Below are 16,353 nucleotides of genomic sequence, written 5' to 3' on the forward strand. Positions count from 1 at the left end.
GCTCACTGGAAAAGCTTGCTCCCAGAGCCACGCCCCCAGGACTGTCTACTAGGTAGCCACCAAACTGCCAAAGACCCTATCCTATGCAAGTCACATAAATTGTCTGTTTGTAGAAATTCTTTCTTTTTTTTCTTTTTTTGAGATCGAGTCTCACTCTGTTGCCCAGGCTGGAGTGCAGTGGTGTGAACTTGGCTCACTGCACTACCTCCACCTCCTGGGTTCAGGCAATTTTCCTGCCTCAGCCTCCCAAGTAGCTGGGATTACAGGCGCACACCACCATGCCTGCCTAATTTTTGTATTTTTAGTAGAGACGGGGTTTCACCATGCTGGCCAGGCTGGTCTTGAATTCCTGACCTCGTGATCCATCCTCCTCGGCCTCCCAAACTGCTGGGATTACAAGGGTTAGCCACCATGCCTGGCAGAAATTATTTCCTTTTATTGACCGTAGAGGCTACTGCAACTAGGTGACAGAGGTGATTTGGCCCTGTTAGTTTCAAATCCCAATGTAAAGAATGATAGTACAGAGATGCCTGAACTCCCTGCCAGGTAATTTTATGTAGCTTATTCCCCATTCTGTTTCTTTGATCATGACACAGGCCATTCAGGAAGTCCTATGGAGAGTAAATAGATGGACCGATTTTCAGTTTTGCTGCTTCTTATCCAAATCTCAGAAGGGATAAGGAGCATGGACTTTCAAAATCCAAAATTACAGAGTTAGCCCACATCTTTACTCCATTTAGCCTGATCCCAGGGTCTTTAGTGATCGTGATCAGGTTAAACAATCCCTTATGTCTCTACCTAAATTACTACCTGAGGGAAGCGTTAGAGAACATTTCCAGCTATGCAATTCAACAATTTATACTTCTCTGCATCTGCTAGTTTACATGTAATGAGACCTCACGATATCGCAGATATTTGTTTGTAATCAGTGTTTTTTTCCTCTCATAATCTCTGTTAACCTTCACACATACCCTTATGTTTTCCTAATATTTAAATTTGCTATGAAGACTTAAATTTGCCATCAAGTTCTCTATAAATTAACGTATGAGTTTAAATTTTAACTTTTGTAATGTCTTAGGAACATGCATGAACACCCATTAGTGCTGGTGAATGAGATTTCACTAACATCTTTCATTAACTTTCCCTTTTATTTCTCAAGTTTCCATGTGTCTTCTCATCTGAGACCATACTAGCTTGATCTTGAATGCTCATAAAAATATCTGAAGAAAATTCACACCTTGATTAATCTCTGGGGTTCGAAGCTTTTCCGTTTGGTGAAGAATTTGTCATTTGCTTTCTAACTTGATCTTCTTTGATTTGTTCCTATTTGGAATAACTAAATTAAAAAAAAAAAGGAAGAGTCCTTGTATTCATTGGAACTTCTTCAACTGCTTGATGCTTGACATAGAAAATCTAATTCAAATTATGCAGGCAAAACCATAAATTATTGATTTATATAATGAAAAATCTTGGAGTATTCAGGTTTAGGCAAAGTTGGATTCAGAGGCTTATACACTCTCATCAGGTCTCAGTTTCTTTTCATTTATCAGCTCTTCCTTGGTTGTGTTAGGTCCTTTCTCAAGGAGGTTCGGTCTCCTCTCCTGGTGGCAGGATCTCTACTGGCAGCTATAAGCTCCTACCCTGCTTTCATTAATATCCATTCAGAAAAGAAGCTCCCATTCTATTTCCAATTGCATTTCCAAAAAAGTACCCTGATTGTATCTCACAGGCTCTGATTGGATCATTTTCTATTCCAGCATGAATCTTTGTGTCGATGAAGAAGAAATATACTGATTGGCTAAGGCCTGAGTTACAGGCCAATCACAGTCTGTGGGCTGAGCCAGCTCTGCATCAGTTGCTAGAGGGGCAGAATGATTTCCCCAAGAGTACTTAGGGTGCTCAGATTGAAATAAGGCAAAGGGGTGCAAGGAAAGGCATAAGAGAATTAACAAAGAGGAGGCCATGTACTGGTTTCAGCAGAAGTATGATGGGATCATCCTTCCTGGAAAATAAATTTCCATTTCTAGCCGAAAGGCCAATAAAAAAGATTTTATTTAAAATTTTTTTTTAAATAAAAGGAGTCACAAGATTCCTTTATACTCGGCTTTTGGAAAAGATGATGACACTGGCCAAAAAGGAGAGAGATGCAATAGCTATAGGATCAGGGATGCATTTCTTGCTGGAAGCTGTAAAAAACAAAACAAAAGTTAGAGATATTTTAGGTAGCAGAGTTTTTTTGTTTTTTTTTTTTTAAACCACCTCATTTCTCCATTGATCCACTTTCTTAACTTAGAAAATTCCTAATAAAAACATTTGAAGTTAGCTACTTAAAACACATTCTTTTAGATTTTTCGAACATAACTTGCTTATTTTGTAGATGATGAAACAGACACCAAGAGGTTAAAAGATGTACTCCCTGGTAACCCAGCCAGCTGGTGGTAGAGATCTGATTTTCCATCTTTATCATCACCAGCAGCATAATCACTGTTATCATTATCTCCATCTTAATTATCATCATCTTCATCACCATTATGAAAGTTAACGCAAACTGAATGCTGATTTTTTGTGCTAGTATCTATTTTGAGCCCTTGCTATATATTAACTTACTTAAACCTCACAACAAACCTATGAGATTTTTATTGTCATTATCCTTGGTTTTTAGTTGATGAGATTGTGACACAGAGATGTGAAAAAACTTGCCAGTGTCACACATCTCGTAAGTAGTGTAGGCACCATTCAAATTTGGCCAGTTTGTCTCAATTCTGCATTCTTAACCACTAAACTGTTTGTCTGTGTATTACATGTCCATCCACAGAATTTTTCATTACAAGGTGAGCAAGAAATATTCACATAGTCCTGTTTCGAGTGTGTGTGTGTATGTGTGTGTGTGTGTGTGTGTGTGTACTAACTACACATATACACCTTTCACAGGAAATGTGGGACATGTTAGCAGTCAGTTCGGTGTGGAAGCAAAACTGGAAAATAAAAAAAAAATTGTCAGATATAACTAATAATTGACCATACAATGGGATGGGGACTGAAATGAGATGGGAGATGGAAACCCCGTAAAGAATAGTCTAAATAAAGACTGGAATCTCTTTTCAGCTAGTCTTCACTGATTGTTTAAGGTAGAAAAGATGTTTCTGGGAGGAAGAGATTCAACTCCAATTGCCTCAATATTTGCTCATATTCTTTGATAGGATAACCAGATGAGGGAGAAATGCATTTCTACTATTTTCACACTCTGTCTGTCTGTCTGTCTGTCTATCTATCTATCTATCTATCTATCTATCTATCTATCTATCTATCTATCTGTTTTTTGGAATTTCTATATAGGAATGTGTGTGTGTGTGTGTGTGTGTGTGTGTGTGTGTATACAAGTAGAAATTCAAGACAGAAAAGACAGAAATTTACTGTGTGTGTGTGTGTATGTGTGTGTGTGTGTGTGTGTGTGTGTATATAGATATATACACACAGTAATTAGTAATTTCTGTCTTATTTTTTTGAGATGGAGGTCTCACTCTGTCACCCAGGCTGGAGTAGATACAGTAATTTTCAACACCTCAATTTTCACCAATAAGAGTTGGCAAGGAAAATTAAGAGCATACATCTTTCTAAACTTTTGTCAAAGTTTGTGTTAAAATCAAATTATGTGAATCCCTATAGAGACCTAGGAAGCATTAATACTGCTTTAGCAGGTCAGTCATTAGAATGGTTCTCAAACGATTTTTTTTCCTCTTCACTGAGGCTAAAGATCAGAAGGATTTTCAGTCTCACCCTTTCCCAGTATTTAGAGAGCTTAAGGGTCTCTCTTAGGCCACACAGTCAGCGACAGAACCAGTATTTAACCTAGAGTGTCTGATTCAAGAGATTATATGTTGAGCTTCCTGGAATGTAAATGGCAATTCTGAGTCCTCACTGTATTTGACCTATCAACCATATTTACGATAGTGAATCACTCCATCTTCCTTGCTACTTACTCTTCACTTTGCTCTTAGGACAACAACTCTATCGGTTTTCTCCTCCCTCACTGGCCATTCCTTCTCCATCTTTTTTTTTGAGATGGGTCTTGATCTGTCACCCAGGCTAGAATATAGCAGTGCGATCTCTGCTAACTGCAACATTGGCCTCCCTGGCTCAAGTGATTCTTCCACCTCAGGCTCCCAAGTAGCTGGGACTACAGGCGCACGCCACCATGCCTGGCTATTTTTTTGTATTTTTGGTAGAGACAGGGTTTTACCATCTTGCCCAGGCTGGTCTCGAACTCCTGAGTTCAAGCAATCTACCTACCTCAGACTCCCAGAGTGCTGGGATTACAGGTGTGAGCCAACACACCCAGCCTCTCCATCTTCTTTGTACTTGACCTTTTAAAATGGCAGTGTCCTGAGGTTTGGTCCTTGGCCATTTTCTCTCCTTTATTTACACACTTTTGTGGGGAGTTCATCCAGTCTCATGGCTTTAAATAGCACCGATCACCCACTGACCTCAAATTTATCTTTCCATCCTGGGTCACTCCTCGGAGTTCTACACTCATGCATCCAACTATCCACTCAACACTTCTGCTTGGGTTACTATTGCACAGCTCAGATATAACGTGTCAAATACCAAACTCCTGCTCTTAAATCTACTCCATCCCCAGGCTTCTCCGTCTCAGTGAGTGCCACCTGCATCCTTTCAGTTACTCTAGCCAAACCTTGGAGTCATCCTTCACTCTTCTTTTTCCCTCACTCTTCACTTCCAGTGTGTCAGGACCTCCTCTTGGCTCTGAATCTGGTCAAACCTTACTGCCTCCACTCTACCACCTTCATCTGTCATCTGAATGATCGAAATAGCCCCCTATTTGGTTTCTCTGCTGACCTCATTACAGTTTATTCTCTACTGGGCTGCTAGATCAGTTTTGACACAATCTTCTATGTTCTCTGCCCAAAACCTCTCAGTGGTATCCTGTCTAAGAGGAAAAGTCAAAGTCCTTACAACTGCCTTCAAGGTCCTATGTGATCAAATCTACATCATCTTCTGTCTTCACTTTCTACTACTTTTCTCTCATTCATTCCCATACACTGGTGTCCTTGGTGTTGCTTCTAACTTGGGGCATTTGCACTTGCTGTGATCTCTTCCTGGAATGCTCTTTCCTCAGATATTCATGGGACTGGCTCTCTCATCTCCTTTCAACCTTGGCTCAAATGTCACCCTCTCAGTGAGGTTTTCCCTGATCACCCAGTTTAATATTACCACTCCCTCCCATGGTGTTCCCTATCTCCTTACTCTGCTTTATTTTTCACCTTAGTACCTAACGCCTACCAGCTACGACATAATTTACTTCTTTATTTTGTTTATTTCTGCTTCACATCAATGAATGTAAATCCCCAAGGGCAGAGATTTTCACCTATTTCCTTCCCTATACCTAGGATAGTGCCTGGAACATAGCCAGTGCCCAATAAATAATGATTTGTTGAATGAATGAATGATAGCTGCTATTACGAAGATGCCCAAATAAGAGACAAACATAGAGACACTACTGTCTTGTAATCATACTCATTCTTCAACAAAATTCATAAGCCCTCTTTATAATAATTAGGATGTTAAAAATATCTTCCTTTTAATTTTATGTCAGGTTAAAGTAACTAACTCTGTTGATACTTTTTCTTTATCTCTTGTATGGCCATTATCATTTCTACCCGGCATTGTTATCATTATTGTTGTTAGATGGACCATATATTTAGGAAAATAAATGAAAGACAGCTGTGCATTAAATCAATTACAAACTGAAAAGTGTTTTATTTGAGGATACCTCACATTTTTTTTTTACTTTTGTAGTTGTCTTTAGTTTTCTATTTGACTATCTCTTCAAAGTTTTTAATTTTCTCTTTACCTTTTTACAGTATTTTTTTAAAATTGGAGAACGTGATCCATTGACGGGTTGTGACATCAGCTTAGGAGGTCATAGTCGTCATTGTTTAATAATGTAATAAAATAGGTTAGAATGGAAAACACTAGCATTACACTGCCTGTGAAAAGGATAACTGTTGTATTTTATGAATATGTGTGTATTTGCATATTTGTGTGTGTGTGAACTGACTTACAGTGTAAACAGTCATAGTCAAGAAGCTTAAAACTAATGGCAGTTTCTCAGTTATATTTGCTGAAGAATGAATGAATCCCCTGAAACCAGTCTGTGGAGAATACCGTCCTGGAATTCTTATTAGAAAACATGGGGAAGGATCCTATTTTTGTCATTTGTAAACTGTGAATAATTTTACGCAAATCACTTAAGCTCTCTGAATCTCAGCATTCACATCAGCACAGTGGAGTCAATAACCTGACTTACAGGGTGGTTGTAAAACCTAAACAGATAACGGGTGTCAAAGCATTTTGTAAACTAAACTGCTAAATATCATTTTATCAGTGTATTACAACCTGATTTTGGTCATCTCTGCCTTAGGGTAGAAAGTCTGGAAGAAATACATAATGATTATAACTTGTATTTCATGGAATCTGAATCTGAATTTTATCAGACTGTTCAGAAGTAAATAGTCTCTTAAAAAACAGAAAAAGGCAAAACTGATGTGCACTATATCAAGTTAATCTAGTGTTTGAGGCAAATGCTATCTATAGCCTCTTTCTGTCAAAATGCAAGGAGCATGACTGTTAATATTTTAGAATATTACCTAGCAAAAACTTAGCACCCGAAAATGAAAAGCATTATTCCTTCTGCCTCTTCCTTTGTTTCTCTTCTTACTATCAATTTCACTGAAGCACATGTTTGTGCCATTAAGCCATTATCCCACCTCCATGTGCAAAGTACTTTCCCAGAGTTTCTCAGTTGTGTTTGAGAGGATGCAGAGACACCAATGCTATCACAGCATTCCCACAAGGTGAGTATCACTTCCATTTTATAAATGAAGAAACAGGCTCAGAGGTTAAGTCATTTGCACAAGGCCACCTAGCTGCTAACATATGCCCAAATCTTTCTGGCTCCAAAGTTTATTCACTTTCCACCATGCCGTGTGGTCTCCCAGATTCATTCAATGACTCATTCTTTCATCCATTTATCTGAGACAGGCACTCTACTTCAAGGTCATTGTGATGCCACAAATAGGGTAAACTAATTTTAGATAATTGAAGCCCAGAGTAAAAGAAAACGGGAAGAAATAGAAATCTAATAAAATAAATAATAATAATGGTAATAGTAATAGTATCTCAAAAGTTTTGAGTACTTACATTTGTCAGATACTGTTCTAAGAGATTTTACATGCCTTCATTCATTTCTCCCCACCAGAATCGTACAGGTTTTTAAAAAGTGAAGTTTACATGTAAAACCAGGCTGACTGCAAACAATTGCCTATATTTTTCTAGAAACATGTTAAGAATTTTGATTATGTGAAACATTTTAACAAATAAATCCCTGTTCTTTGTGAATCCAACGATATAGAACAGAGCATGTATTTGTGTGTCTACAGATTTTTGGCGTAGGTTATTTTGCTGAAGGAAGCAAGATTAAGGGCAAATAACTAACCTTCTGTTAACATATTCTGAGTCTTCCAATGGGCATGAAAACACCTGTTTCTATGGCAACGAGTATAGGTCATGTGAGGGGTGATAGAATAATTAGAGGGGAAAGTGAAAGCTGTTAGTTTAGAACGACAATTTTTTCTTTTGCAAATTTACTTCCTAAAATTGTATAATGCTATTAATTTGATCTCTTGTCTCTCTGAAAGCAACCGATTCCTGGAAACTCTTTAAACTTGAGTCACGAGTTAACAGGACCGATTTTAGCATAAATTGAAGGACTGGGGAAGCTATGCTCTTTAATATACTGTCTCTTCTTTGGGAGAATTACAGTATGCTGGCTGGGTAATTTTAAAGGTCTTCATGTGGTCTTTCCAGTATCATGTCTGTCAGATCGAGAGGGAACAGGAGAGAAAACATAATTCACTTGGCTTATAGGGACTTCGGGGGACACAGAATAGCCTGTGGCTCCTGCTCATGAAACAAAACAAGGCTGAAAGAATGAGAAACAGCGTCCAGAGAAGATTTCAGTTTCATGAGGAGTTAGGTATCAGTGCTCCAGAACACCATCTGTGAATTCCCTAGGCTGGGATTAGTGGAGCAGTGAAGTGGGAAATAGCAGCTATCTAGAAAGTCAGGTTTGGGGAGAGTCCGCTGACCTCACTTCCTCCCTGTTAAGGACCCCAGATAAGACAGACACACTACCTCCTTCCTCTTATTGTTCATGTATGGATCAGTCCGATACTGCTCCAGAATGTTGGGGTAAGTACTACTTATCAAGAAATGACTTTCTGATGTTCCTTAGCTTATGGATTGAGAGAAAAACAAAGAAACAAACAACAATCAACACTGTAGCGAATCACTGAAAACATTCTGAAGGCAATCAAACTTTTTTTTTTTTTTTGAGACAGAGGCTCGCTCTGTTGCCCAGGCTGGAGTGCAGTGGCGCAGTCTTGGCTCACTGCAACCTCTGGTCCTGGGTTCAATCGATTCTCCTGCCTCAGCCTCCTGAGTAGCTGGGATTACAGGTGCGTGCCACCATGCCTGGTTAATTTTTGTATTTTTAGTAGAGATGGGGTTTCACTATGTTGGTCAGGATGGCCTCGATCTCCTAACCTTGTGATCCACCTGCCTCAGCCTCCCAAAGTGCTGAGATTATAGGCTTGAGCCGCTGCACCTGGCCGGCAATCAAATATTTTTTAAATCAGAAGAGGTAGATATTGTGTACTGTCCAAGACCGTATTCAGTAGTGCCCCCTTATCCTTAGTGGATACATTCCAAGACATTCAGTGGATGCCTGAAACCACAGGTAGTACTGAACCCTATGTTATTTTCCTGTACATATACCACCAATGATAAAGTTTGAAGTGTGGCAGCAAAACTAGCATGAATTTCTTTTTCCTTCTTCACAATTCCACAGGTAGAAGATTCATTTTTACTGTAGATCTTAGCAGCCTCAGCATACAATTTTTTCTTTTTTTCTATTAAGTCGAGAACTTTAAACTTTTCATTCAAAGGAGGCACTTCCTCTTGGGCATATCTGAATCGCCAAGATCACTAGTCTTGCACTTTGGGGCCATTATGAAACAAAATGAGGGTCACTTGAAAACAGACACTGCAATACTGAAACAGCAGATCTTATAACCGAGAAGGCTACTAAGTGACTCACAGTGTAGACTGTGGATCCCCCAAACAAAGGGATGATTCACATCCCGAGAGGGAAGGCACAAGATTTCATCACACCACTCAGAATGGCATACAATTTAAAACTTAGGAATTATTTATCTTTGGAATTGTCCATTTAATATGTTCTATGGGTAACTGAAACCACAGAAAGCAAAACCATAGGTAAGGGGGCACTACTGCAATTTTTTTGCCTTCAACTAAATGACTGTGATGCCAACTAGCCAATGGCAGATGAGGCTTAAGTAGGTCAGGTGGAACCAGAGGATGGAGCAGCCTTCTCTGCAACCCTTAGTCAGAGTCTGGGGTCAAAGGAAGAAAGGCATCCCTGCAATGTGAGCTTATTCCTTTCCCTCTTTTACCTTCTCAGATAGTTTCATAGCTGTGGAGGGTGAGAAGATGCTCCAATTCCAGCTCTTGGCTGATTATATGATGCCACTGACCTATCTCTTCCCTCTTCACTCCAATTTATAAAGAAAATATTATCCTCCATGACCAGTGGTATTTTTTATTCTGCCATTTACAAGCTTTGCCGCATGGCCACACAAGCTTCTAATTAATAAATTTCTGAGAAAAATTTAGTTATGGTAACTCACAGTGCAAGTGACCATGTCGATCATTTACATTGTGACAACAGCTTACTTTTGACTAGCGGTTGAAGCTTCTAGAATATTTTCCCTTCTTCAAATATTGGAACTGTTTTTAATTAATTGTGTTATATGGTAATGTGGTCTAAGGCTTAGATTGCTTAGAGATGTAAAAGGGAATGCTTCGTTCATTTACCATTCAACAAAATAGGCTGGGCACTTCTATGTGCCAGAGGACTGAAGTTAGTAATAGCTAACACTAATTTACTATTACTATATGCTATATAATATATAAATAATTTTATTTATTTATTTTTCTTTTAAGATGGAGTCTCTCTCTATCACCCAGGCTGGAGTGCAGTGGCACGATCTCAGCTCACTGAAACCTCTGCCTCCTGGGGTCAAGTGATTCTCCTACCTCAGCCTCCCTAGTAGCTGGGACTACAGGTGTGCACCATGATATCCAGCTACTTTTTGCATCTTTTTGTAGAGATGAGGTTTCACCATGTTGGCCAGGCTTGTCTCAAACTCCTGGCCTCGATTGATCCACCCGCCTCGGCCTCCCAAAATGCTGGGATTATGGGTGTGAGCCACCGCACTTGGCCAATAATTTTACATTTTTTTTTTCATTTTCACAAAAGTCTTCTGAGGTTCTGTTATGATGATTATTAGGTAGATGAAAAAACTTGGAGTTTAAGTAACTTGACCAAGAACACATAGCTATTAAGTGGTACAGTGGGCTATAAATTCAAACAGAGTGGGTCTGGGCTCAAACTGCCTGCCTGCCTAGCTCTCAAATACTCTGTGGTCAAGTTCCTGACCACAGGGAGCTTACAGAGCAATACAAGATTATTGATTCCCTTACGTGTGATTTGTGATTCCAAATATTTCATGAAGACCAACCCAACTTTCAGAATTTAGTGATATATGTGGCTACCCCAGCTAAACCTTAACTCAAAACTAAGTTAAAGTTGCATTTGAGTAGTTTTGCCATAGGAAAGCAAAGATTGATTTGGGTGGGGGTGTCCTGAAATATTTTTCTTTGAGGTTTATAGAGTGGCAGAGTGTGAGTAATAGTTTATATTATATTCTCCTTTCCCACAGTTTCCCACTCAATGCTTGATATAAGTCTTCTGTAATTTTTCTTTGAATATATTTTACTGTGCTTACTATCCTAGTGAAGAATTATATGCCCCAAATTCATGATGAGAATGAAGTAATCATATCGTAGTCAGGTGTAGTTCTAAAGAATCCTGGAACCTGGCTATGAATGTTTTGGTTTATTATCAAAATCTCACTGTTTTCTTCATATTCTACTATAGTTTTTCATCCTCTACAAACACTAATCTCCTGTGTCTGTGGGGCAGATACTCATTTCACTCGTTTTGCTGCCATGCTTCCAAGGGGAAATGTGAGGAGATGACAGTATTAATAGGTCTCCTCTCCCTGTTCTGTATTTATAGCTAGGACAGAGTAAGCAGATTCTAGACCTCAGTCTAGATGCCAGTTTGAACACCTTTGCAACACTACCACTCCGAAATGTTGAGAAATGCTGACAGCCTGAATTATAAATCATAGCAATAATGATAGAGCGAAGACAAATTTGGGGATATATTGAAGGTAGACCCTGCAACTGGGTTGCAGCTAACTGTGAGTGTGAATAAATTTATATATTAATAAAGACAGTCTTTTTTTTTTTTTTTTTTTTCTGAATCTAACAGAGCACAGGATTTGCTACACAACTACCCCTCCATGAAATGACTAGGTGGCAACATAAAATTCGATCAGCCATGTTTTTCTTAAAAAAAGTTTAACGTTTTTTTTTTGTATTTTGATATTTCTAATGTTTCCTACTTCGGTTCATTTTTCACAATATCATCAGAGCCCTTTCTAAGATGTTGATCAAATTGATTTCTACTCCTTAAAACTTCTAATGACTTCTTATTACCTACAGCATAAAATTAAAAGGTCCTTAGCACAAAATACAAGACCTTTTATAATAAGGCCCTGTCAGAATTCTCCCACCTGGATAAATCCCCTCCTCCCTTCCTACTCCTATTCTTTTCCCATATCCTACACATCCTACATACCAGCCACCCAGAATTTCAGAAGACACCAGGCTGTTTGAAATCCTTGTGATTAACATATGCTGTGTCTTAGTCTGTTTTCTGTTGCAATAACAGAGTATCACAGACTGGGTAATCTGTAAAGAAAATAAATATACTTCTCACAGTTCTGGAGGATGGGAAGTCCAAGAGCATGGCTCCAGCATCTAGTGAGGGCCTTTGTGTTATACCATAACATGGTGGAAGAGAAGGGGGCACACAAGACAGAGAGAGGCACCAGTGATCAGACTGTCTTTACAATAACATACTCTCACAATAACTAACCTGCTCACATGATAACAACATTAATCCATTTATCCAATCATCTCTTATTAGGAAAGATCCAATCATCTCTTATTAGAGCCCATTTCATGACACTGTTGCATTGGAGATTAAGCTTCCAACACAGGAACTTATTGGGAGACACATTCAAACCACAGCAAGCTATTCTCTGCTTAAAATGACTTTTCTTTCATTGAAAACTGCCATTCTCATGACAAGTCTCCTGTGGCTCTCTATTATGAAGCCTTCCTCACTGTTCCTGGAGAGAATGAGTAGCTCCCTGCACTGAGCAGCCACAGCTATTGCTTAAATATTTGGTATATCACTTAGTACTTCTGAGTGTATACATTTGTTCATATTTCCATTTCTCATTAGACTAAAAATCCTCCTAGGTTATTATTTTGCTTTATTCATTCTATATTTCCAGGGTCCCCATCACAACAGAAGATGGTTAATGAACAGAAAATTAATGAATAAATGTCTTGCCTCTTGCTTTACTTTTAGAACTCCTATCCATGTAATGACGATGACAAAAACAATGAGTTTGAGGGAGAAGTTAAAAGTGCTATCTTTATGCTCCACCTTCCAGTCAAGCTTTACTCTGTCTGTCTGCAATTTTCTACACAATAATTTCATTGCAAAACTTATTGTCCTAGAGGTAATGGAGCAGGAAGAAAAGAGAAGAAGCCAATAAAGTGGCTTTCTCTAATCTGTCAGTTCCATCATTACTGAAGGCCAGTTTTCATGTTTTTGGTCTTTCCCCTCAAGCCCACTGAGAAAAAATAACTTTTATAAAAGAGCAGTGGTCTGTGAATAGCCTCAATTTAGATAAAGAATACCTTTTAGCAGCTGACAGTTGTACGTGCTCAGGTTCCCAGTTGACCTCAACTGCAACCAGTTTCCTCTTGGGTGGGAGCTCATATTTATAACTTTGAACAACTCATAGGGAGGGATCAAGACTTCCTTCTTGAGGGAGAAGTATTGTACAGGTGCACCCAGGCAGGTGAATATGGTAAATAGTGTCTGGTTCCCAAACTCCTGTGCCTCTTCTTTTAGGAGGGATGTGGAGAGGAATTGGCCAAATCGAATGGTGGCACCTGTGTAGGCGCTGAAGTGGACATCCTTCGTCCTATAATGCACCTCATAGCACAGAGGAGTGCCATTCTTCATGACGCTGTCTTTCCTCAGCAGCTGGACTGCTGTGGTGAGGTAGTAGTGTAAATATTTGAATTGGAATGAACGTTCATACTGCTGTGGAGCCCTGGCAACATAGGCCACGGCTCTAGTAAAGTTAGAACGAACATTGCTGTTCAATGTATAAAACAAAATAGCCACAGCATGCGTGGTAGTCATGTTCTGGGGTAGAACTTTTCCTTGGTTAAGCCAGGTTAAGTGAGCTTTTTGCCACATCCCAAAGTAATTCTTCTGGGCTTCTATGTCTTTTGTGAAATAATCCCCTTGAGTTAGTTTCTCCATAACCTCTTTGCTACAGCCTTGGTACTGATCATCAAAGGAACCTGGTGCGAAGTCAAAGTCGATTTTCATCGCAACCTATACAAAAATAAAAATCTTGAGTTTAATTTTTCAAATCAGATGGTGAATGTGGTTGCAGATTTGCTGTACTCTATAAGGCCAAGTCTTCTCCTGGAAACCAATATTTACTGAAGTAAGTTTCACTGAAAATCATTACACTGTTCCAATCCTTCCTGTGTCAATGACCTGTGCTAGAGATTGAATTTGGTTTGATAAATAAATTACTGAAAACTTGAAAAACTCATCTCCCCAGAGAGGGAGTAACTCTTTTAACATCAATAAAATCACAGCATGTTTGCATATTAAGTACTTTGAAGAAAAAATTCATAATCTTATAGTTTAACTATACTTTCTGTTTCCTCTGCTTTCCCCCCTTTCTATTCTCTCAGTAGTGTTTTCAAAAATATCACTTTTATGAATGCCCAAAACCTAGATTAAATCCTTGAACTTTATCCTTAAGCTATGAATAGTACTGGGGGGGGCTCTCGTAAATAACAACCTTCTTGTCTACCCAGGTTCTGAAAACACTGATAATAAAAATAGCAAAATACGAAAGCCAAAATGTCTGTTTTCTTACTGAATAAGGGCACGCTACAGCAGTCACATCGTTAGGTCTGATGGCAAGTGGCTTGTTAAGAGCAAATTCCAGAATGGAACCGACTCATTTGCAGGCAGTACTGAACTGGGACCTGCCCAGGTAAGATTCTTGTCATGGGGAAACAGAGAACTGATGCCCTTTGCCATCAGGCTAACTCGCAGGAGGAAGAAGAGCAGAGCCAAACTCAGCACACCCAGTTGTTTTTTCCCATGCTGCCAGTGGAGTACATTTGTCCACCTCGGGGAGAGCAGAGTGAGTCAAGGGTTGGACAGTGGCCAGGAATGTGCCCAGGAAAGTCCCTCCCCTTCTGGCAAAGGACATTCCTTTCTAATGGGTGGCCAACAGAATGTTATTTATTGACATCTGGTGCAAGTTAAACTGAAGTGACAGATTTGAATAGAAGTCCATAGAATATCATCGGTCTATCATTTAGAGCCATATGTAAATTATATAAATTCTAAAACATTTCTTTCTTGGCAAAGAAATGGTGTTTTCCTAATGAACAGTGCTCATTAAGGGACATGTTAAAGGATCACATTCCATCCAGTCAATATTAAGCATGTTGGAACTGGAACTTAAAGAACATCCCATTTGGTATTTTTACTGTGTTATTTATAAAGAGACATCAGCTAGTTTGTAAACTAGAACACATTTTTAAGACTGATTAAACGATTTTAACCAATTACTCTTCACAACAGGTATTAAAATAGGTCTACGGTATCTGTTTAAGCCAAGCCGAGCCAAACCAAACCAAACCAAACCAATAACATAATGTTCTGTCAACTGTCATGAGGAACTCTGAAACTTTGTTAATATGTTACTAGATCTCAAATATGCACTCTGTCATCTCTTAACATTAGGTTGTTTTTTTGTTACACAGATCTTTATTAGAATACTTAAAACTTAAGTCAATCTGTATGACAGAGTTTAAAGCCAAATAGACTTGGTTTATTTTGCATTGTTTTGTACTATGGAAGCAATATTTTACTTAATTTTTACAGTGGATCAAGAAAATAACTTTATGCCACTAGCATCCATAATGTCAAGTGTACAAACAATGAAGGATTCTACAATTTTAATAATTGTTTTCAACACTCTTTACTAACATGATTTGTTAAAATGTCGGAATGAAACTAGAAACTGAATGCCTAAGGTCTGGGCCATTTAAAGGCTGTGGCCAGGTGAATGCTCTGTTGAAGTACTGATCATAAAGAGATCACCTCCTCAATTGTCCCCCTACCTCAGAACCGTCTGTGGGTCTCTGCAGGCCAGAGAGGAGCAGCAGGAATGGCAGCAGGCCTCCAAGGAGCCAGATTCTTATCACTGTAGGAGCTGCAGTAGTTGGGAGAAGAATCTTCTTGCATCTGTTCATCAATGGACCCCATTTGCTTGTGTCACAAGTGCTTCTCCTTTGCCCTTGCATCTTCATCCTGAGATGAATTCTCAGCGTTCTCTTTGGAGGTTTTCGTTAGGTCTCAGCAGGAACCTTTTTTGCTTTTGTCTATGCTGAGCAACTTCTGTTGCCCACCAACAACTAATAGCTTGTCTGAGGGAGGAAATCAACTCCAACTTCTTTGCAAAACTGAAATCTCTGTGAAATAGCCAGATGTGTGCACCAAATAAGGGTTTCTAAAGAGAACCCAAGTTACTTTTCAATTAAAAAAAACAAATCTCTGATCTAGTCTGTTTTCAGGGGAATGCCGAAGTCCTGTTAAGTGTCAGACTCAGCAGTTCAGCCTTCCCTTTCCCAGCCAAACAGGAAAAAGCATGCTCTGTCCAGCGTCTGGGGCCAAGTAGCTTTATCTGGAGCCCCAGGCTTCCATCAAAGCTGATAAGATTGGCATGCGCAGGGCAGCTGGGAACGCGCCACCTCAAGGTGGGTGTCTATAGGCTCATCTGGCACTGCTGATAGGCCCTGCCCAGGACGGGCTGTCACAGAGCTAACTGTGTTTTAGGGTAATTGTCAAAAAGAAGGCCCTTTGTACTGCTTTTCCCTGGCACCTTTGAAATTCTCCAATCCAGAGATTGTACCTCTGGGTTCAAAGCTCTTCCCCCA

General features: G+C 39.3%; 1 protein-coding gene across 1 annotated transcript; it reads right to left on the minus strand.

Annotated features, from left to right (window-relative positions):
- Positions 1–1,129: 1,129 nt before the first annotated feature.
- ART4 (ADP-ribosyltransferase 4 (Dombrock blood group)) lies at positions 1,130–16,124 on the minus strand. The gene is made up of 3 exons (XM_003906050.5): positions 15,538–16,124; positions 13,006–13,717; positions 1,130–2,186 (listed from the first exon to the last, which is right to left on the minus strand). Exons 1-3 carry the CDS (start codon positions 15,724–15,726, stop codon positions 2,095–2,097), a joined length of 993 nt encoding a protein of 330 aa, XP_003906099.1. The 5' UTR covers positions 15,727–16,124; the 3' UTR covers positions 1,130–2,094.
- Between the last annotated feature and the right edge of the window lie 229 nt (positions 16,125–16,353).

This window comes from Papio anubis, chromosome 9, assembly GCF_008728515.1.
Source record: "Papio anubis isolate 15944 chromosome 9, Panubis1.0, whole genome shotgun sequence".
Lineage (NCBI taxonomy): Eukaryota > Metazoa > Chordata > Mammalia > Primates > Cercopithecidae > Papio > Papio anubis.